This window comes from Lycorma delicatula, chromosome 10 (assembly GCF_047948215.1).
Source record: "Lycorma delicatula isolate Av1 chromosome 10, ASM4794821v1, whole genome shotgun sequence".
In the NCBI taxonomy this organism is placed as follows: Eukaryota; Metazoa; Arthropoda; class Insecta; order Hemiptera; family Fulgoridae; genus Lycorma; species Lycorma delicatula.
Window position 1 is genome coordinate 69,749,247 of NC_134464.1, and position 23,722 is coordinate 69,772,968.

General features: G+C 28.9%; 2 protein-coding genes across 2 annotated transcripts in view; both read left to right on the forward strand.

Moving 5' to 3' along the window:
* Nucleotides 1–23,722, forward strand: part of LOC142331725 (uncharacterized) — a 499,803-nt gene that overhangs the window by 100,342 nt on the left and 375,739 nt on the right. The window lies entirely within an intron of this gene.
* LOC142331408 (RYamide receptor-like) overlaps nt 6,572–23,722 on the forward strand; it is a 177,548-nt gene continuing 160,397 nt past the window's right edge. The window contains exon 1 of the mRNA XM_075377297.1: nt 6,572–6,689. Within this exon, the coding sequence (XP_075233412.1) occupies nt 6,572–6,689 (118 nt within the window). The remainder of the gene's footprint in view (nt 6,690–23,722) is intronic.

Sequence of the window (23,722 nt, forward strand, 5' to 3'; positions counted from 1 at the left end):
GGTGCCTTAATGTCGTTGCTTTTACAGCGGCGACAATGATTTTAATGATACGAGCCAAAATAAGGATTAACTTTAAAACACTGATTCTCCTTTATGTAGAATTTAGTTAGGGAAAACGATGAAACGATGATAAAATAAAGAGGTAGTTCTTGAACATACTGCTATAGTTTATTATATATATATGATTATCTGTCCTGAGGCAGGTTTCTTGCACTATCACCATCTCCCTTATCTTCTACTCATAGCTAAATTTTGTAAGATCTTGATAGCTATACCATATACTTTTAGTTTATCTAGTCGATTTCCATTTACATTCTCTATCTTATCATGTTCTATTTATTAATCCTTCTAGCATTGCTTTAATGAATCTTTCTCTTCTAATGATAACAGAATATGTGATATAAACGAAACCCATATGGATATCTTTTTGATTTTTGTTTAAAAATATTATAAAATTGTGTTTGATCTAGTTACAGCTGTTTTTTTTTTCAGATTAACAAATATTGATTATATATTTATAAGTGTTTTAAAAACGGCTTTTTTATCATTTTCTTATTTGTAAAAAGTAAGTTTCGTTGTATTTTTACTAAATTTATCGAAATTTCTACAATATAAAACTACCTTATTAGTGTTAAATTATTATAAAAAAATTGAAATAACTAAATTTTATATTTTTGAAATGAAAGTATTTTTTTTTTAATTACTAGAGCTTAATAAGTATATTAAAGCAGTGTCTCACCTTCACTGTGATTTTTGTTTTTGACAAAATTATTTTTATGTTGATTAGATGATATTTAGACAGAAGTCCTTTAGACCTTTAGTAAATCATTTGTTATTATTAAGTTCAGTTACTACAAAATAATTACAATTTTTTCCTTTATTTATGTAAATTCATACAGATACGGATGTCTTTATAAACCAGAAGAAATTAATGAAAAGATACATTCTGATAATTTTGAGGAAATTTAATAAATTAATATTCTGTTCCATTATCTGACTAGAATTCTCATTATTACTAATTTAGCATTTAAAAAAAAGGTATTTATTTCTTAAAAAACTATTACCACGATTTTTTGATTATTAGAAAGGCAGATTTATTCTTGAAAACTAAAGTAAGTAATAATAAATTAATACACATATATAATATATACTTGTATAGTATATATATATATATACTCGCACTTAGGTAATCGACAGAAAAGTTATTTTACTACTGAGCAATATATTATCAATATCATCAGCTGTTATCAGCAGCAGCCCTTTTGTACTAACATTAATGAGATACATTAGCTCTCTTGAGCGATTGCGTAATTAATCTGAATGACACAGTGAGCGATTCAAAACACACCTTTCGGGAAATTACACTTGAATCAATGTCATTGAAAGCGTCAAATGCTTTTATAAATTATAATTGTAAAATAGATTAAGGTGTTATAGTAACTAATAAAAGATAATTCAATAAAATTTTAAAAAAATATTATTTTATATACAGTTTTTACTTACGTTGTCGTTTAAACAATATTATCATAGAAATATAGAATTTAATGATATGTTAGTAAGTGAACACTTGATTTGATACTCAGAACAGTTCAAAAAACAAGACGTTTCAGTAGTAAACTGAAGATAGGGGTTTACTATGTACAAAATTCTTTGAGAGGTATTTATATCTGACACTCGTATTGTACTAATTTGATAGATTGTGTACATGTAAGCTTTCAAAATATATTTTGGTACATTATGAAGTTTCAGAAATAAACATTCGACAGTACATGAATAAGAACTGTTTAAAAACAAGACGTTTCAGTGGTAAACTGAATATATGAGTTTACTATGGTAAGCATAGAAAATATACTTTAGTACAGTATGTAGTTTCATAAATAAAAATTCGACAATACATGAATAATATGTTTCATTTTTATGATAAAAAATAACACTATGAATATTTAAATAGATGAAAGAGAGCTACATTTGAAATTCTGTACAACAAAATAACAAAATCCATACAAATAGTCTGTAAATAAACAGAGAGATTTCCTAAAAAAAAAATGGTACACATGCCACTGGCACGTAGTAGCTACATATATTTGTTTATTCACTGTTTGGTCATCCAACTTTTCGATAATGTATTCCTCACATCAGTACGAGAAAAAAGTTTGGATGCCAAAAGCACATAATTTCAACTCCAGTATAAAGTTTTAAAAGAACTAATTTAAACATCTTGGACTAATACATTATATACATATAACGAATTTTTTTCCGATTACGTAGTACAATAATAGACTTTCACCCAAAGAAATGGCTCAATTAATTAGACTTTCCACTATTTTTTACATTCAGTTGAATTTGATGCGTTTAAAAAAAATCTGAAGTATAAGTTTAAGTAATTAGAATTGCTTTCTCTTAGATTAATGATGTTAGATACACCCCCATTTTCTGTGATGAAGTTATCATTTCTTATTGAACACCATGTTATAGTAGTGGAACTGATATCGGTAGTATATTTGGAAAAGAAAACAACGGGAACCACTTCATTCCACATTTTCTTCTTTAAATAACATTTAAACTTACAACTACCAAAATAAATATTTACAAAAAGAATACATTTAAATTAGTTACAATAATAACAATACATAAGAAAAATAAAACAGCCTGAAATGTTATGCTTATCTGGTTATCGAAGGTTTCACCCTACACAGACACTACTACTTAGGAAGAAAATTAAGTGGATCATAAGTGTAAGTAAAGAATTATGAAAAACCTATTCCTTGAGTAAATTTTTAATATGCACATCCTTACCCAAAATCTTGACCAATTACAAATAAAATTAAATGCATCAATGACCCATACTCAGATGTTCTTTACTCACATGAAATGCTATAAGATAACATATCATAAAAACTGGTTAATCCAGTTTGAAGATATCAAATAAAACGATACGACAAAAGAGTGAAAAAATTAGCCATAATTTAATCATTCCTCATTCTTGAATGAAATTGTCCAACTGCATAACAAAATTTCTATACTAATATAATTGAATCATCTAATACAAGGATGTGTCTTTGAGTCTAGAAAGATAAAAAAGAAAACTAATTTGTTTCCACACCTTTACGGGTGTTTTAATAAAACTAAACATTATTAAAAAACATCTTACTACTTAAGGGGGTGTTATTAAAGCATGTGAAAAAATTCACCAATGAAACTTCGAGATGTGCAACCCATAAGATTCATATCTGTCTCCTTAACCGATTGAAACCAAAATTAAATGTTCTTAATGCTCGATTTACAGAAATCCGATCTATGCTGTTGGGTCAAAGCAAGACACGGGCCAACATAAATATAAACGTTTTTACTTATGGAAATATTCAATAATAAAAATGCATCATTTGATTAGAGATCATCATAAAGTATCAGGTTCTACTAAAACTCCGGCATGAAAAATTTCATCCATTAGGAAATTTTCCTTATGAGTATAATTACATAACCGGGGAAATAAAACTAATTATTATAAACGTAAGTTATTAATAATTATTATTTATAGGAGATCTTTCTCAACCATCTCAAATAAAAACAGGCGTCAGACAAAAAGATAGACTTTCTCCAATCTTCTTTAACAGCACTCTAGAAGAAGTAATTAGAAAATGGAAAGAAGAACTCAAAAACTAATTATTGCCAAAAATGCTAAAATAGGATATAAATAAAAATTTATAAACACAATTTTATTAGCCTTCACAGATGATATTGCGATATTTGCAAAAAACATGCACGCGGCTCGAATTAAAGTCCAGAAATTAAGTTTATTGCTAATAAAATAGGCTTACAAATTTCTTTCGAAAAACAAAATGGTTCTCCAACAATAAAAATAAAATAAATTACAAGCACTAAAAATTCTCAAAAATCAGAAAATTAAAAGAGTATCAAAATTTAAATATGTCGAAGAAGACATATCTGGACTATTCAATAAATTGTGGTGCCTCTCTGCTTTGTATGAAAAATAATTATTTCTAAGAGTAATATGAAAGAGAAAACATTACAACTCATTATATTTCAGAGAGAGATTAAAAAAAAGAAAATTGTTATCATTAAAACCCATTGAGTAAAATGTGTTATTTAAAAATAATGTGATTTTTAAGGATATCAGCATACAAAACCAACTAATTAGCAATAATGTCGTATCTCAATAACTACCATGTGCTTAAAAAATTATTAATATTCGACAAACCAAAACGGTATTGATGGAAAGTATCGTTGAATTAATTAATGAGCAGTATAAAAAAACTTCAGATAAGGTTTTATATTAAAAAATGTAAAACAGTATCTGTCAAAAGAAAAAGGATTATATATTCTACTGATATTAATTTTCTGTGTGAATTATCTATAGAAAAATTCCTCTTAAATATTAGAATTTTATTTCAAACATCTGCAACAATTTTTACAACCGTAATAAAGTAAAAAAATAGTAACAATACTTAAAAATGCATAGTTTTAATCTCATTAATACTGGTTAAGCCTGCTAGATCTATTTTGTTAATAAATACTTTGCACCTTTCGATATTATCGATACTTTGCATCGTATTCATATGTTTCCCTTCTTAAAATTTACAACTTATAGATAACTAAATTTTGTTACTTTTCATCAATTTTGATTGATTAAAAATCATCTGCATTTGTGATATTATAAATTGTCCTTATAAATATTTTGTAATCTTTACTAAATTTAACTGAATTAAGTACTTCATTTACCTGATTCATTTTTTAAACAAGTTTTTTTTCAATATTTCAGTATAGATAAAAATCCAGGCGATATATCTTTCGTATACAACTAGAAAAATTAATTTGCTTACTCAAATATTAGAATATTATTTTCTTCATATCAGGAAGGGGGAAAGGTGGATTTTTCGTGAAAGTGTTATATAATAAGATTCATACTTTAATACATCAGATCAAAAAACTATTCATTGGATGGATTGTGAACATTTAACTTTAAATATGGATAAAAATCTTGTTTCTCTGATAGAGATAACATGGCTGATGGATGAATAATATTCCTTTTAATGATAACGATTGTATTTTTGTTAAGCACAAAGTGAAATTTTTGCATGTTTTATTAAAAGACAAGCTTTGCTGGGAAGATTAATAAAAGGCTGTTAGATTATTATCTGGTGCCCATAATTATGAATGGTAAAGATCTATATTTAGAAAATTAAATATGTTAACTCATATTTGTGTTTATATTTATGATTGTCCAATCTTTGAAAAAAAAAATGGTTATTTATTCTTAAAAAATAACAATATTCGCCTTCCCCAAACAAGGCAACGGGAACTATGTTCATATTACTCAACACAATACTTCGGCTTAAGAGAAAGGGCCTTATCCATTTTAAGAGAAATAGAAAGAGCCTACTGGCCTTTTTAAAAGAAATAAAAAGAGAAAGGGCCTATCGTTACTTTATTTTAATAAGTTTTTGAAACCAATTGAAAAATCTACTGAAATATAACTAAAAAATTAAATCAAACCAAAAATAGTAGATAAATATTTCAATAAATATATGCTCAAAATAATTTTCAAATTTTGTTTGGCTACTGAATTGCGATCTATTTTGCAGTATTTCTGTTTCCTTGTACGAGTACAATGAAGTATCGTAACGCGAAAAATTTCGATTTTCAGATTTCAACGTAAATATCCATTTTGTTCATACCTGAATTGATTTTGACGTTTCGGCATAACGTCTGTACGTATGTATCTCACATAACTCAAAAATGATTAGCCGTAAAATTTTGAAATTTTGGATTTAGGACTGTTGTAACACCTAGTTGTGCACCTCCCCTTTTCATTGCAATTTACTGAACCAAAAGTGTCCAAGAAAGCCCAAAATCCAAAAGATTTGGATTTTGGACTTTTTCTTAACTGCACTTATAAACTCTCATCGAGAGTTTTTCAATGATAAATCATAATTTGTACTTATTTTCATTGGTTACAAAGTTATAGCCAAATAAAATTTTAATTAATAAAATATTTGGATCTTACAAGGGGAAGGCACATCAGTTCGAAACCGATTTCATTTTCGTTTTTTTTTAAACTTTTTCTTTTTAACCCTAACATATTGATTTATTAATAATTAATAATCTGTAATTGTAAAAAAAGTTTTACAATAAATAATAATAAAATAATCATAACAAAAAAAATCAGAAGTATAAATAGAATTAGTGAAATAAAATTTTATGTACTTTGAAAAATGTGTATATGTAATTTAATAGGCGTACTAGGAAGTCATGTGGTGTTCACACCAGATATTTTTTATTTTCGCAAAAACCAGTGCGAAATTTTTCGCCAGCCGACACTTGCTAACGAATCGTTTCTGAACCTATGTTTACATGATTTTCATCTTTATTTTTACAAGCGGAACATGTTCTGAAAAGTCTGTTACTTCGTAAATCACTCTATTTTAAATTATTTTGCATTTAAAGTTTTGTGGGCTTAATAGCGTCAATTCCCTTTCTACTCCAAATTTAATTTAAAAAAAGCTTAATGAAACATAAATTGGTTAAATTTAATTTAATTTTTTTTTCCAGGATGAACTGTACATGGAAAAATGAGGATGATAACTCGTTATATACATTTACATCAAGGAACTGCACGTTACTTCTTCACAACATATCTCTTTACTTTACGTCACACAACCACACAAGAGGTAAAAACGTAGCATATTATGTAATTTAAATATTTATATGTTAGTAATTTTAGGTGTTAATAACGTTTTGTGAGTGTGTGTGTGTGTGTGTGTGTGTGTATTGTATGGGTGTGGGTATGTAAAAATCAGATTTGTGTATATACAGAGTGATTGACGGAGAATTAATCTAACGGTGAAAATAAGAAAAACGTAGGTTTGGAAACGCTTGGCAGTGAGTATCGGCTGGTGAAAGATTTCATCCAGATTTCTGTGCCTTCGGTAAAATTAAGCCAGATTTTAAATCTTAAGACCCAAATGTGGGAGTATATTTAATGATTTTATATGAAATCTGATCTGAATATTTGAAAAAAAATATAGGTATACGAATTTCGATAGATTTTGAGAAATTTGAAGAAAAAGACAAAAAATTGGGGGTCGAAAAAGAATATTTTCTGATTGGCATAAAATAACTTTGTTAAATTGATAATAAGAATATTAAAGATTTTACACGAATGTTGTAGACAATTTTATTTTAAGTAAAATCAAATTAACTCAACAAAATCTTACACAAACGAAAATATTTTGAAGTTTATTAAAAACAAGATATAATAAAATAGGTCACATTTTAAAAGTAGGTATTAAACAATAAAGATTTTCAATATTAACAAAAAAAAGTTAAATATTTTAGAAATACTTTATTTCTCCAGCGTAGATTATTACTCCATTTAAAATTTTAAATCATGTAGATATTCAAATATAATTCAACTACTGATGTTCAGTAAGTTGAAATCAACGACCAATGTACAATAGTAAAAGCCAATTAAATTTATATTTTATGTATTTTAACTATTTTTTTCTTCTTCTTTTTTTTAATACAAAAGTAAATTAAAAAGAGTATTAAAGTATTAACTGGAACTTTAAAAAATTCTTGGATGTTAAAATATAAAATTTTATGTTTAATAAATCCCCTACTTGGCTGCAGTTTAATGTAAGTTTTTTATAATTGCCTTATTATTTTTTTATTGTTTGACCGCGGATAATGCGTATCACGGGCTATATATCTGCACAAAGTATGAATTAAGGCGTGCAGGAGTGATTAGAAAACGTGAGGATGTTGGTTCGAATTTGGAGTAAATTGGAGGGTGAGTGATGAGAAGCGGATTGTCGAAAGATTTATGAATTTTTTGGCTCTCGAAAAAATTGCTGAAAGTGTTAAAAGATAGATCAGTAGCCTGAGTGGATCCAGTTTGGGTGGTTTTTCTGCCAAAGTAGGCGCTTTTGACACTCGTGCCCGATTAGTTAATTTTACGTAAAAAATAGTCATTAGTGGATATTTGAGCTCTGGGATGATTTGTCTTAGGGTGGGCCTTAGCGGATTTAATCATGGATCGAGTAGGAACAGCAACTAATTTCATCCTTCTGAGAATTTTGAATAAGTAGGAATGCTAAGTTTCAAACAATATAATTTTAATGGGTATGAGATTAGATTTTGAGGCTTTATTAAGCTTAATTTATAAAGTATGCATGTTTACACCAATTAGTTTATTTGTATTTACAGGTTTGGAGATTTACTAAAAGTAGTTTTGTTCGATGGAAGACAGACGAGGGTTCATGCATCTGCGGAGGTGGTTAGTGATTGTATGGATAATATTTTCTGGTGGATTAGCATTGTGATGATGTGAGAAATCTGTTTCGAAGATGAAATTATTTTATGGGTTTATTACATCGATGGGAATGTCTACCGAGGCATTTGCAACGGTATTATAGCAGATAAATGGTATTATGTCAGAAACCAAAGTGATATTTAATCGAATTTTGAGGATATGAAAGATGACCTCCGGTTATGCCCATGAGGGCTATGAACGGGCGGAGGGGTGTTGTGACGACGGGATCATCACAAGGCAGATGTCTCTTCCACTGCAGTGTCAGGATTACTCAGACCGTATACAAATATGGTCTGCCTATGTAAAATGACACTACAGATGAATCAAAGATTATGATGAGTATAACTCCCAAGGTATTCAGCCAAAGAAATTCGGATGAAGAAATTATGAAGGGGGAGGGAAAAATTAACCTATAAAGGAACTGACTCTCATCGGGATAGTTTATTGACTTACCAAATTCTGTTTAATATTACACACATTTACTAAATATCTGATTAAACCTTATATAATGAATTATTCTATACAAATTATTACTAATTATTATAAACGTATAAATTTACATATATATTTATCTCTTTAAAAATACTTTGTTGAAAGTAATATTAAATAATTATTTAGGTTTAGAAGAGACACGTAATTTCTTGTATGGTTTTTTTGAAAAGGCATTGCTCGGTGAAGTGTGTTGAACTTAAATTGAATTTTTCTATTGAAATGGTAGTGATACTGGTTTTAAATCGGCTTATTGAAGAATTGATTTTATGTAAGGAATCTGAATTGAAATATTTTGAATTCTTTATTTTTTTTTTGTAAATTCTGAAAATTTTTATAAGAATTTATATTGTGAAATGGATTTAAAATCTCTCTTTTTTAATCTTATAAAATAAATTTAGGGTTTTATTGTTTATTGAATTATTATTTACAACTATCAGAATTTAAATTAAATAATTCTAACATATATATTTATTGAATTTTTTTTTCAAGAACGAATGTGAGAATACTGATAATGAATTGAACGTTAAATTGTTTTGCCTAAGGTTTATTTATATTCCTTCGTTAGTTTCTATACATAAATTTTGGCAAATCGTCACTCTTCATTCTACTATGTTGTTGAAATCAAGAATCAAAGGTATTTAAATTGATGTTACAATCAAACGTACAATTTAAATCGTCACTCCTGTAGCAATAAAGTTTGTAACCCATTCAAGAATTTTATTTATTTTTCTCATACGATAGTATTGATATAATATTTTAAAAATGGGTTTTTCTTTAGTAATTTGTATGAATTATTTATTATTTTATTGGCTTTAATAATAAGTAAAACGTAGCTGATTACTTTTTTGATGAATTGAAAATGAAGTATCTAAAAACTTCAACAAAAAAAAATCAAGTAGAATCTATAAAAAGGCTAGTCATTTTATTGTTTTGTTGTATATTTATATTCCGGGTTGCTCAAATGTAAATTACACTCACTCATCTGGAGGTCCCGGGTTCGAATCCCAGTCAGCCGTGACATTTTCATACACGGTACAAATCGTTCATCTCGTCCTCTGAAGCAATACCTAACGATAGTCCTGGAGGTTAAATAAGAAAAAAAAATTACACCTTCTGAACGTTTTCTTTTTTTTATAAAAATAATTGGATGTCGTTTGCAATATTCTTCCTTGTATCCAGGGGCTACTTCAATGAATACATATTTCACTCTTTGTGATTTTTGTGCGAGGATGGTGAGGGAGGGCAACTAAAATTTCAAAGGTAACCAATGGTAATTTGAAACATCATTTTAAAGAGCTCGATAAAACGAGAAAAAAGTTACAATTAAAACTAAATTCTGATCGCCCAAACCAAAATGACGTCCAACAATGTGTATTTCAGATAGCAAGAACTACGGAAATATGCTCCCATTTAATTGTTTTGTAATTGAGATATCCCCATTCTCTCTTTAAAAATTTTCTACCATAAGTGGGATAATTCAGAAAGTCCAATTTAGAGTATTTGGCCTACAGAGGGAGGGAAATGGAAAAAATGAATTATTAAAATTTTTCAAATACTTCTTTTAATTAGACATACATGGTAAATAAGTTTAATTAAGGACATAGTAACAATTACGGTAACTAAAGTACACAGATCTTTGACGAGGAAAACTTTACAACTTCACCGCGAAGGGGGCTAGGGCCTTTACCATTTTTCAGGTCAAATCATAATCCTGTCATTGTAGAACTTCTGTGTTTTGAACAAAAAGTTATAAGTAATTTTTTTATAAGTTTCTTTTGAAACCATCTTAATACCGCTAAGATAGTTACACAAAGATTAAAACAAACGGTAATCTTACGGTGCTAGGTCAAAACGATAAAATATATGTTTCGAAAGTTCCCAGCCAAGTTCTCTCAATTTTCGACGGATCACCTAATATGTGTGGGGGTCTGACCGTTGTCGTGATGGAAGATGACCTTTTCCTATTTATGAATTCTGGATTGATTAATAATTAAGAGTAATTACCAACCATGAATAATTATTAATAATTGATAACTAATTATAGATTGTCTTATCTCGATTATTTTGCGAATAAACCGTTTGGCCGGGCAGAAAGAGCTGATAGAAAACAATTACTTTCCGATCCCTCATTCAGAGTATTACTTTTATCCGTCAATCCTAAATTTTCCACCGTTTGCGGAACTATACTTCTCTTCGACCATGATCTTTTCCGTACAATCGTACATGATCCATAGTCCATTTCCCTTAATAAGCCGTTTCAAAAATGGTTTGATTTTGCAATGGAAATTCAGTGTATTAAGTTTTTTATTGTTAGAACATCGAGTTATTTTGTACCCAGTTTTCTTCAAACGATTTAAAATTCTTTTGCGGTTGAAGTTTAGTTCGTTACTGATATCACTACTGCTAATATGGTTGGTCTTCTTCATGTTTTTCATGATTTCATAGACTTTTTAGTCATTACCTAACCAGAGAGCAAGATGGATCGTTTAGATTAAAATTTACAGTTTAAAATCACCTAAACCAGCTTGGTGCCACAGTTAGTGACACTGCCTCAACTTCAAAACCATCATAGAGTTTTTAGCACCTGATTTGCATTCTTCAATTTTTCGTAATAAGATGTCAAAATGTATCGAACTTCTTTATTTTCAATCTTTATCAAGGCATAATATTTTTAAAATAAATAAACTAATATAATCATAACATTTATAAAAATACTATGTGATATGTTACCTTTCTAAAGCACTTAAGTGTTGACACATTTGATTAATATTACCAAAGTTATGTGATCATAGAGCCATCTACCGGAAAAATACAAATAAACCTTTTCCACATCTCCAACAAATAAATTTATTAATTAAAATTGTATCTGCAAGTGTTCTGTAATTAATGCTATGGACAGCGACAAACTATTGGAGTGGAATATATTAACAAGAGAATGACTGTATTTTGTAAAAACCGCGATTGAAAATTCCAAGTTAAAAAAGGTGAAATAGCTTTGAAAATAAATATTACACCTAGATGATCACAAAGATCTTTTGTTAAAAATAAATTTTACTACTACTATTACTATATACTGACAAATTATACATTGTCAAATTAATTGATTATTTTAATTAATTAACTGTTCCTGGAATAATTTTGTCTTAATTGATTCATATTCTGAAATAAGTGATAAGTGAAATATAAAATTTAACATTTTTAAAATTTAAAATAACAGAAGTAATTTTTTGGATTTATAAAATTTTCTGTCGTAGGTACAAATTTTAATTTTTGTAATATCAAAATTTATAAATTTCCGAACAGCTTAATTTTTTTTTTTTAATATTTAAAGAATGAATAAGAAATAATATCGTACAATGAAAAAATAAAGATAAGTGTAATGAAAAATCTTTATAATTACCAGACGTACAAATGATAAATAAACGATAAAATATAAAATTGTTAGTGTGCCAATGGTGGGCATTACGGGAAATTATTTTCATTTCCTATTCTCTTTTTCTGTTTAGCCTCCAAAACTAATGTAAAGGATCATTACTTCACAGGATGATATGTATTAATGTAAATTAAGTGTATTCTTGTACAGACTCAGGTCGACCATTCCTGAAATGTGTGGTTACTGAAACCCAATCACCAAATAATACCGGTATCCACGATCTAATATTCAAATCCATATAAAAGTAACTGCTTTTACTAAGATTTGAACCTTAGAACTCTCAACTTCGAAATCAGCTGATTTGCGATGATGAGTTCACTACGAGACCAACCCGGTGGGTTAATTATTTTCATTTACAACTGCTTACTTGTACGTCATTCAACTCAAAATATTACTTTGAATTCTATGTAACATATAATCTTTTTGTTTCTTTTTTTATTCATGAGTTATTAACAAAAAACGTCTGGTAACACTTTTTATGCACGTAAATTGCTCTACAAATTTTGTTTGATTTAATTAATTATTTAGATAAATCCATAAAATGCACGTTTGCTAATTAAAAATATATATCACGAATTAATTTATTCACGACCCCAGTACATAACTTTCTTTCAAAATCTTTTCAATAATTTTTAAGTTTATTTCAATCAATTTAAACATTAATTGTAATTTAAATTATATAATAAGTAACTTCCTAATATAAATGTTAGTAAAATAATGTAACGTGATTTTTAATCATCTACAAAATATTATTGTTCTATTGTATTTAAATTGAAATATGTACAATATTTTATAAGTATTTGATTTGATTTTCTGCGTAATTTTAATACGTTGATCAATCATGTTAAATCTGTCATTTTGAAATTCAAGATTCTGTCATATTCGTTTTATATGACCATTTTATTCGCACTCATATGAATTTACTAGGTTTTTTTTTTGCTCAGTAACAATTATAATCACAATCGGCTCTCCTGTGGAGCTATAAGTAAGTTTTCTGATAGAAGCATGTGATTAGAAGTTCCTTAAGGAACCCCCAAAATAAATAATACACAGTAAACGGTTACAAGCAAACTTAAAGTCAAATATGAAATTTCAAGCACAGTCATAAATCACAAACCATTAATTTCAGAACCATATAGTCCACAAAACAAACATTAATAATAAATACAAAGAAAAAGAAAGAGAAGTAACAAGAAATTAGATACGACACCACTAAACTTGACGGTGTTAGATTCCAAACTGTTACGCAGACCCTAAGTCGAGTACATGGGCAACCGTCGGACATCTATGCTGTTATCGAGTAGATTAATTGCAAAGTGGTTTACTGATTCTCAAGCCTCTGCAGGTATTTGACGTTGCGCTTTTGTGCAATCTCACGAACCGATGGGAGTTCCAGATAATACTGAATCTCATCATTCCGCGTGAACCACGGAGCTTCGGCAATTACCTTCGCTATTTTATTCTAAAATCGTTGTATAATTTCCACATTACTAGTACTAGCCGTTCCCCACAATTCCACACCGTACGTCCAGATTGGGCCCATGATAGCCTTGTAAATTAAGATCTTGTTGGATAACGTGAGGCCTAGTTGCTCCGTAGCAGCCAATGAAGTTTCCTGTACTTTGCGTTTAGCTGTTTCCTCTTCATCCTCACATGACACTTCCAGGTCAATCGTCGACCCAGGTGAAGTCCCAGATACCGCACAGTCTCCGTCTGCAGGATCAAAACATCATCGAAGTACACACCGGGACATTCACCTCTCCGCATGGCAAATGAAACGTGCCTCGACTTACCCTGATTAACCTTAATCCTTCACTTTTTCTGCCACACGCACACACGATCCAGCGCCATTTGTAGGGTCTGCGAGGCTAGGCCAGGGTTTTCGTAAAAGTCCAGGTTTTACTAAAAATTTTATGTAATATATGTTTGTAGAAACGTTTATATGTAAAAAAATTAAAAAGAAAAAACAAACATGTATGGTTTTATAGTAAATAAAAGTAGATAAAAAACATTAACCTAAAAATAAATTTCGAAAATCTAGAAATAATTTTTGACATGTTATCAGAAGAAAATAAAAAAGGATTCTCCATAAAAATTTTAAGTTTTTTTTTGTCCAGTTGGAAGTAGAAAAGATTTTTTTCTGAAACATTCTTCCACTTAATCACAAAAATATCGATACCCTTAAAACACAACCAAAGATCTTTAGCAAAGTTTTTTTTAAATTAAATTAATAAATTAATTAAATACTTAATAAAAACAAACATTTTTTTTCACGGAAAATGTTTTTTTTAATCTTGAAAAAAAATCTATTTAGCTATGTGAATTTAAAATCGCCAATATGGCAGGTTTTCCAAATTATTTACAGTAAACAATCACTTTTACCTTGCATCACTTCAATGTAAAAACAAGTCACTCTTTATTAAGTACAGTTAGTTGACCCTAATATTTTGTTTTTACGAGTGTTAATAAGGAAGTATATTCAAATGCATTTATATTTATAAAAAAATCCGTATTAATCGAGTTCTATGTTATTTTAGTTAATTTTAATTTTATCACACAAAAATAAAAAATAAAATAAATAAAATACACGACAATAAAGAAAAATTAAATATCTCTGTTTACCTGATTATTAGGAATTTATTTTTTAGTTATAAAATAATTAATACATTAATTTTTTATTTACTAAAAATTATAAAAAAACATTTTCTATTAAGTATCTTACAACTAATTTTTCTTTTTAATTAATGTAAACTTTTATACATTAATTAATCTCATCATACAATTGCTGAATTCTTTGACGTCTGAATGTATGTATAATAACTCCGTTCCAAGTTTTCTAAAGGATTACGTGCTAACTAACCTAAAATATACAGGGCATTAAGTGGAGGACTATTCTAGATTCTTCAATTCCATAGAATATCTAGAACACTTTAGAAATGATATTACATCAGCGGATTGATTTTTATATTTAGGGCATTCCGAATAATATGTAGAGACAAAATTGGAATATTAGATATAAAAATACAATTGACTCAAATTGCTAGAAGATATGATTAAGGATGAAACATGTCGACATTTTCTTCAAAGCTCCAGGAGAGTACTATATATATATATATATATATATATATATATAAAATAACAAATGGATTATTTTCTTTCTCAAGAATTTTCTTTATATCTTAAGGGGCGCTTTGTGTCATAATAACAAACTTGAAAGCAATGTTTTGATAGACTATTTAATAGCTTTGTCACACTAATTGTACGAGTATTTTTTTTTTATTTTACATAATTTAATGTAAATATTGTTTTTATCATTCCTCTTATGAACAGTAAATGATAAAGCAAAAAATTAAAAATTTTGGGTTTGTGAAAATATATACGATATTATTAAGAAAAATCTTTGAAATATTTTTTTTTAAATTACTAATCAAACAGTATTTTTAATTTTTTAAATTAATTATTTAGTATTTAAAACATTGTGTGTCCTATTAAATTTATCGTTGATATAGGAGTGAAATGAAATTAACATTTTACAGCTCATCTGAAACACCAAACATAAGAATAAAAAGTTCTATTCATCGATTTTCAAGACCTCAAAAGTTTCTCTTCATTTATAAATTCTTAAAAACCACTAGAGTATACAGAAGACAGATTTATTGTTATTCAAAACCACTTGTTCGTGTGAAAAGTAAAACTTTATCTTGAAACTATCATGGCAAGAAAACTAATGTATCTTTCTATGTAACAAATAAAGTATTACCTTATCTTTCTTACATAGCTATAATGTCAAAGTACATTTAATTATTTACAATCGCTTCTCTACACTTACTTATATATTACTACAATAAATTTTTAAATGAAAAACGTTTCAGTATTAGCCGATCAGGATTCACTTCGCTCGCCTTTCCTATCTAGACAAGGGACTCCATCCCCAGGACCCCAACTATGTTCAATTTCCTCATCCTTGTGAGAATAATACTGATAAATAACAATTAAAGTCTGTTCAATTTATAAATAATATCCGTGAATTGTAATTTCTTCAGAGCAAAATTATGGTCTGCACAGAACTCGTAACTTTGAATGATCTAAAGTATAGGGTTTAAGAATAATCGATCCCAATCTTAAAACAGTATTTTTAGCTGGTTACTCGTCCTTCTTATAAGTAAAAACGTATTTTGCACGGTTTTTTTAACATTATCCGACAATCACCGAAAGGAGGTGACCGTACTTCATTTCTATTTTTGTTTTTGTTCTTTTTTTTTTGTGTGGAAGAATCTGTGAATTACAAAATCTAAAAATGGACACCTTTTCTCTCTGGAATTTCTATACACATCTTGATCCCACAAGACATTCTGGAGCAAGCTATATACAATTCCATAAGCGATAAGTACTCACTCTCCAAGTTGAGATCAACCAATTTAAACGTATGCACTTGTAATTTATTTATTATCATTAGACCCGAAAATATTCTGTAGCCCAGCATTCCTGGAAAATGGTTTATTAGAGATGTTTAAAAAAAATAAGTTTTAAAAATGTAGTAATATATGCAGGTATTGCATATTTTTGAGTTATTTTAGAGTAGTGAACAGAAAACTTCATTATTGAATAAAAAAAAGGGATCAGAACCCAAGAATCTGTTTATAGTTTATGTTGAAAATCCTTTTGCAAAAATTTAAAATCATAAGAACATGAACCTGTTACTACCCCCTTATAATTTTGTTAAAGGACGGGGATATCTGAAGGATTGATTTAAGTTATATGCTATCTTTTGGTTTTGTTAAAATAAATTGTATATAGCCAGCCTATAAAAAAGACATGCACTTTTAAAGTGTTGAAGGGGAGGCTGAATTAGATGTTTAACTGGATTAGATTTTTTAAGTTTAATTTACATTTTACATTGGTGTTGCCTAAATCAACATTTGTTTAGATGTTCCTTTTAGTTTGTATTTTTATTCTATAATTCCAGCTAAAAATTCTTCTTTCATAGTATTTCATAAGAAATGATGGTCATTTAACCATCTAGATCTAGATTTTAATTAAAATATTTTGTAAACGGTTTTTGGAACGTAATTTCTTTTCCAATTTATTTCCATAATCGTTTTACGTAGGTCTTACTTTGTTTGTAACTTTATTGTTATTTTTTTAAATTATTTCCATTAGGATCTACATTATTTACTCTATTATTTTCTGGTACATTTATTTTTATTTTAACTGAGAAAGAAATAAACGTTTAATTATATCTTACATAATGTTTTTAAGTAAATATTTATGTATAAGTAGACAAATTACGCAGAATTAGCTCTCGGAAAATTAATTTTCTTTTGCTTGCTCCGTTTTTATTAAATCTCTCAAAAGAAAAAAAATCCTTAAAATGTGTTTTTTTTATTTTTTAATGTTAATTATTTTATAATAGTACAGGTTTTAAAACGTATATAATTTTTTATTCGTCTTCATGCTTTACTTTTTAAGTTAACGTTTCTTACTCGAAACATTATATCGCTTATAAATACGGATGGAAGATATTTTTTTATATTTTTGTCTCCTTTACCTTTTATATTTTTGTTTCCCTTTCTTGGAATTGGTTTTTTTATTTACTAGGTAATTTACCTAGGTTTACGTAAGTTTGATAGAAGATTAGTTTTAAAACATATGGCCAAATATACATATAATATATATATATATATATATATATATATACACACATAATATTCCTGAATTACAGAAAACATTAGCTCACGTTAAATAAGTCTCAATTTGCAGAACTCTTCTTTTATGCGGCCATATTTTTGTAAATATATTCCTATTTTATAATATATAAAATAAAAAAATAATCCTTTTTAAGTCCTTCAAATTTACAATTTTTAAAATTAATGCCTAATTACTTGTTTGTAATTTGGTGTTATTTGATTTTAATTTATCGGGTGTATAAAAATTTAAAGAGAAAAAATAATTGTTGGGATATTTAAGTTGCCTACAAAATATAATTACAAAATAATAAAATTGGATTTATTATATCATCTCAAAGTATTTTAAATGTTTTAACTAAAACTTACTTACAGCTTTTGTTAGTGAAAAATCTATTGTTACTATTACGTCAACCTGGAGAGGAAGTACCTAACATCCGGCAGATACTGGGTTTAAATGGCGGAAGTCTTGGTGTTTTCCATAGACTAAAAAATCATTTAACATAAAAGAATTTTAAGCTGACTGTATTTAGGTTAGATCGGAGGGAGAAAAAATAAATAATAATTATAATAAATAATTATTTTTTTAATATGATTAGTAAATTGAAACTTAAATAGTTATGCTTTTAATTTAAAAGCGTTTTTATTTAATTTATTTTTAAACCAAAGAAAATTATACAAATAATAAAATGATAACTAGGGTTGACCATGTGCGCGCATCGCGCAAAAACTACTGGACAAATTTTAATAAATCTTTACAGGCTATATAAATTACAGGCTTGGTCATTATCTACAATTATCGCGATATTCCTAATGAGTGATATTAAAGATGTTTAATATCTTTAAACCGTTCACTTCATTATAACTTTGTTACCACGGCAAAAGAAAAATATTTCCGTGTTCTAATCTATTACTTTTAAATACTTAAATAACATATAAAATTATTATAATAAAATAATTGTTAATATTTCATTATTACTAATTATTGGTTATTATTATTATCGATGATGGTGGTGGTGATTATTATATATGTATACCCTAGTAGACCCGGCAATGCTTTCGCTATTGCTAGATTGAGTATATATATAAATGGATACAATTCAAAGTTTGATAAAATATTAAAAAACTGAACATTACGGAACTTCACAAAATTTAACCTTTCCCTTTTTCCCTTTTACCCTGCCACCCTTTTTCCCTTTTCCCTTTCCCTCTTTCATTTTTCCCTTTTCCTTTTCTCCCATTTCCCATTTTCATTCTTACCATATTCCCTTCCTTTTCCCATTTCCCTTCCCCGTGTTCCCATTTCCTCCACTTTCCTTTCATTTTCCCATTTCTCTTTCACTTATTTCCTTTTTCCCTTACCATTTCCACTTTCCATTTCCTTTTCCCAGTTTTCCTTTTTCTTTTTTCCAGTTTCCCATTCTTCCTTTTTTACCTTCTTCCCTTTTATTGAAGTACGTTTTTACTTGCCACATCTTAGGTATATAAATATTAGCTATATAAAATCACGCACGTATTCGAATGCAATGTTGTGTCAAAATTTCAAAGCAATCGGTGCAGAATTTTCGGAGATGTAAGATTTTTAACAAACGAACATTTACATTTTTATTTATATAGATATATTATATTCACCTGGAATACGTTACCCCAACCTAGAATAGAGATAGGAAATGTACAATTAATGATCTGGAAGCGTTAATACAAGTTTCTTGACTTGGCTGGAGTAGAAGTTTCCCAATTTTCATATCTAGGAACGAATGAGATTTTCTCTTCTTTTAATATTTCTAAACTTTGCTGTTGTTTGACCTGATTGAACCATATAAGCATATACCTAATTTCGGCTCTCACAACAGTGTTGTATCGCTTTAATTCCTAGATGAGGTATCCGTTTCTTACCACTCGCTACATGTCTGACTCCCTACGAGAGATATAAGACAATGGTGACTAAATTTTTGAATATAATTGATTTCTTTGAGACTGATGGACTCAAATTTAAATGTAAACTAGTACTTGAATCTAAACGAAGGTATCTCCTGTACCAAGATGAAACAACGATTTTTTGTAAATTTAAAAAATGTTTCATGTTTGTATTTATTATTGTTTTGTATTTATTATCCCTATATATTTTGGTTCTTATGTTTTTCTATTAAATAATTATTTAAAAAAGTTATTAATAGAAATTTTGCTTTTAATGTAAACATTGGTCTAAGAGTACTTATATATCTCTGCACTCACGTAGATGTTTTACATGGAGAACGGACTCTGATTGTGAGCCAACACGTAGATGTGTAGGAGGAATATGTAAGGTACGACTTTTGCAAGCCTGAGAAGAATTTAGTTAGATCGGTAAGGCGTAAGATCCAGCAATACTCCTACCAAGAACTGTATGATGATAAAGAAGGATTAATGAATTTTAGTATATTCTCTGGTTTTCTGTATGTACTATATATAGAAAGTTACACACACACACACACTATAATAAGATGTATTACTGTTTGAGTGTAAAATAAATTATATTTTACCAAGCGCAACATGTTGGAAAAAGAGGCTCCAGCCGGCATAAGCAATATACCAAAACAAGAGTTCAGTTCTAAATTCTTGTTTTGCTATATATATGTATAGAAAGCTTATTTCAGTGTATAAAATCAAATATTAAACATAAAGCCGAGTGCCCCCAAACCTGTAGATTTTCCAGCGGCCCAGTTCAGAAGTGTAAACTTCCTCGGCAATGTGCACGTGTCAAAAATTATGGATTTCTTCATGGTGGGGTAGAAGTTATGTGAAACGCTTAGCATTATCGGTGACCTATGCAGAGTATTGGATATTTCACCTAGTATGGGCACCACTTTCACTCTACTCTGACCTTGAACTCCCTGATCTTATTTACCAAGTCCTGGTACTTAGAAATCTTTCGGGATATTTCTTCTTCATAGTGAAGATCAGTGATATGGAGACGTCAGCAATCCAAATGATTTTCTCCTTCTTCATTGCCACATCAATTTCATAGCGATTAAGCTCCACTACTCCATCTGTGTGGATAGTGCGATCATAGTAGATCTTAAATTGATCATTCTCGATCAGAGAAAGCTTAGATATTGATAAAGCAGAATGAGGTAAAAGAGTTACTGAGATATTCTGTTCTGCATTCAGCGCCTCCTGTTACTTACTGTGATGTAGAGATACAGAACTATTTCACCTGAAACAACTGGTTATTACGGGTGGTTATTGACGTCCTTGCGTCTGAACGCCATTTACGCTACACAGCGAAAACGTCAGGTGAAATGACTAGGACCATATTCGAGATAAATAGTCCTGTAGTAATAGCAGGAGTAGGGATATCGTATCTGGCAGGATAGGTGTATAGAGTGGTTAGACACAATTCTAACTGGGTTCAACGCACCCATCACTCCTCAGGTGATTGCTGCGTTGTGAGACAAGTTCCTCACGCATCTGTCCATTCCGTCGAAGCAACCACCGGCTCCGCAAACGTTTTGGCAACTATTACTTTATTATCCCCGCCCAACTAAAATTCCATGGCACGCACACGCTCCATGAGTTCAGTGGTAAAGATCTCTTTGATATAGCTATGGGTTACCCCAATAACCTCTACGAAATCCAGATAACGAAAGGTTTCATAACATCTCACAGTAGTCACGCTGAGGGCTCCATGGATGTAACAGCACTACCATCGATCCGTGCCCACCTCCCCTTCTCATTGTATTGAGCCTGCATTTATCTAGGCCAAATCTCACGCATATATCAACACTGAATTTCCGAGCAGGTGGAACCCCCACCGTTTTAAGTCCCTGAAAATAGTTTGATTTCGTCCACATACATGACTACACTGCTGGCTGACTTCAGCAAGCTCCAAAGCGGGTTATGTGCAAGAGAAAACCAAAGAGCACTAAATGCATCACCCTGAAATATTCCTCTAGATGTCATCATTCTACCGATCTTTGTGGTCGCTTTATTGAGGCGGCCAACCGAAGGGTCGTACGCCACCTATCTGTAGTGCATCGCACAAAATCTACAATCACTGGGTCTATTTAGTATAGAACCATCATCTATACAAATAGTATATACATCATCTATACAAGCTAGGAGTGCGGCTCAGAGTCGAAATCCTGCTTGTAATTTATATACGCTGTATACAAAATACTTCGATTGCTCTTAGCGGAACCAGAGGAATGGAATGTGTGATACTTTCTTGCAAACGTTACAGCCATTATCTTTATCCATTATAAGTTGATGCCTTCTAATATGTTCGCCAATTTTGGCATATGTGATGGACATTATTATCTTATACAATATATGTGTATTGTATGGATACAAGTGAAGGACGGTAATAAGAGGATCCTCTGCTGGTGAAGTCGTCTTAGGAATTAGGAATGTCAATCTCTCGGTGAAAAATTTCGGTATTAGATCTGTATCCTTAAGAATCTCCGGCTTAAATTTTGTTTTTAATAAAAATTATTACGTTTTTAAATATTTAATGAATAAATTTCTTTTTATATAATGTTCTATGGTAATGTTTTTTTTTTAAAGAAAGAAATTCTCTTATGAAAGTTAATTTTTTATTTAAATTTATCATCAAAAATGAATTACAGTTTAAACATTTGTTGAAAAGCTTAAGAGAAATAATTAATTCGTATTAAAAAATCAAAAACTTCTTAGTTAACAAATATTAAAGTTTAATCATTTTTATTTAAATTGTATAAATAATTGCATCATTGCTGAGAATTATATTATTTAAATATTAAGTTATGATTAAGTTAACATGAAATAAAAAGGCTTTTTTTTACTTTTCCGTCGTTTGTTATACCTTGCATGTTTTTAAAATAGCATGTAGATAATGATAAATCAAAGATATCATTATTGTAATCATTAATATAATCTCTAAATCAAACTCTTTTATTTGTTATTTGCTATACAGTATGATGCATTATTTTTACATTTCATTTATAAATCATCTATTAAATTGCAATAGTTTATCAGTTAATAAAATCACATTATTTTATGTGATTAAAATTATTGATTAAAGTTAAAATTATTCAACTGCAGTTAATGGTTCATTTTAATTGAAGAAACTATCGATTTCATTTTTTTCACATTCAACGTATAAAAAATTAATTTTAGCTAGCTCTAACAGTATTGAAGAAGCTAGCCCTGATCAGCAGTTTGTTGTACATAATAATTTTATTTTAAAATTATAAATGTAAAGAATACAAATCTTATTAAAAGTAGTTTATTTTAAGATATAACTGAGATCAATTTGGCCTCAAATTATTCCTCAGTAACATGAATTAATAAAACTAAATATTTTTAATGAGAAAAGTATATTTAAGCGAAATTTAAAACTGTGAGTGTAATTTTTAACTTTTTAAAATCATAAATTAATTCATCGTTATTTAACTGGTTTGATGCTATTGATTTATGTACTGTGGTAAATTTATACGTTCAGTTATTCTTCGTATAAATCAATCTCAATATTTTCTTTTAAATGTTTCTTTCTACATATTTTAATAATACAAATTACAACAATTAATAAAACAAATTAACTAAAAGTAGATCAAACTCCTTTTCAATGCATATTTATGCGCTAACTACCAATTCCGGTTATGAAAATGTAGAATGTTTTAAACAAAACGCTTACATATATGCGTCCATACCGCTGACAGCTGTTACAGTCTTTGAAGCCTATCAACGTGCATATCGCCTTCGCAATTGATATATTACAGCAAGAAGATGAGGACTTTATTACTGGTACAGTATTTAATGACG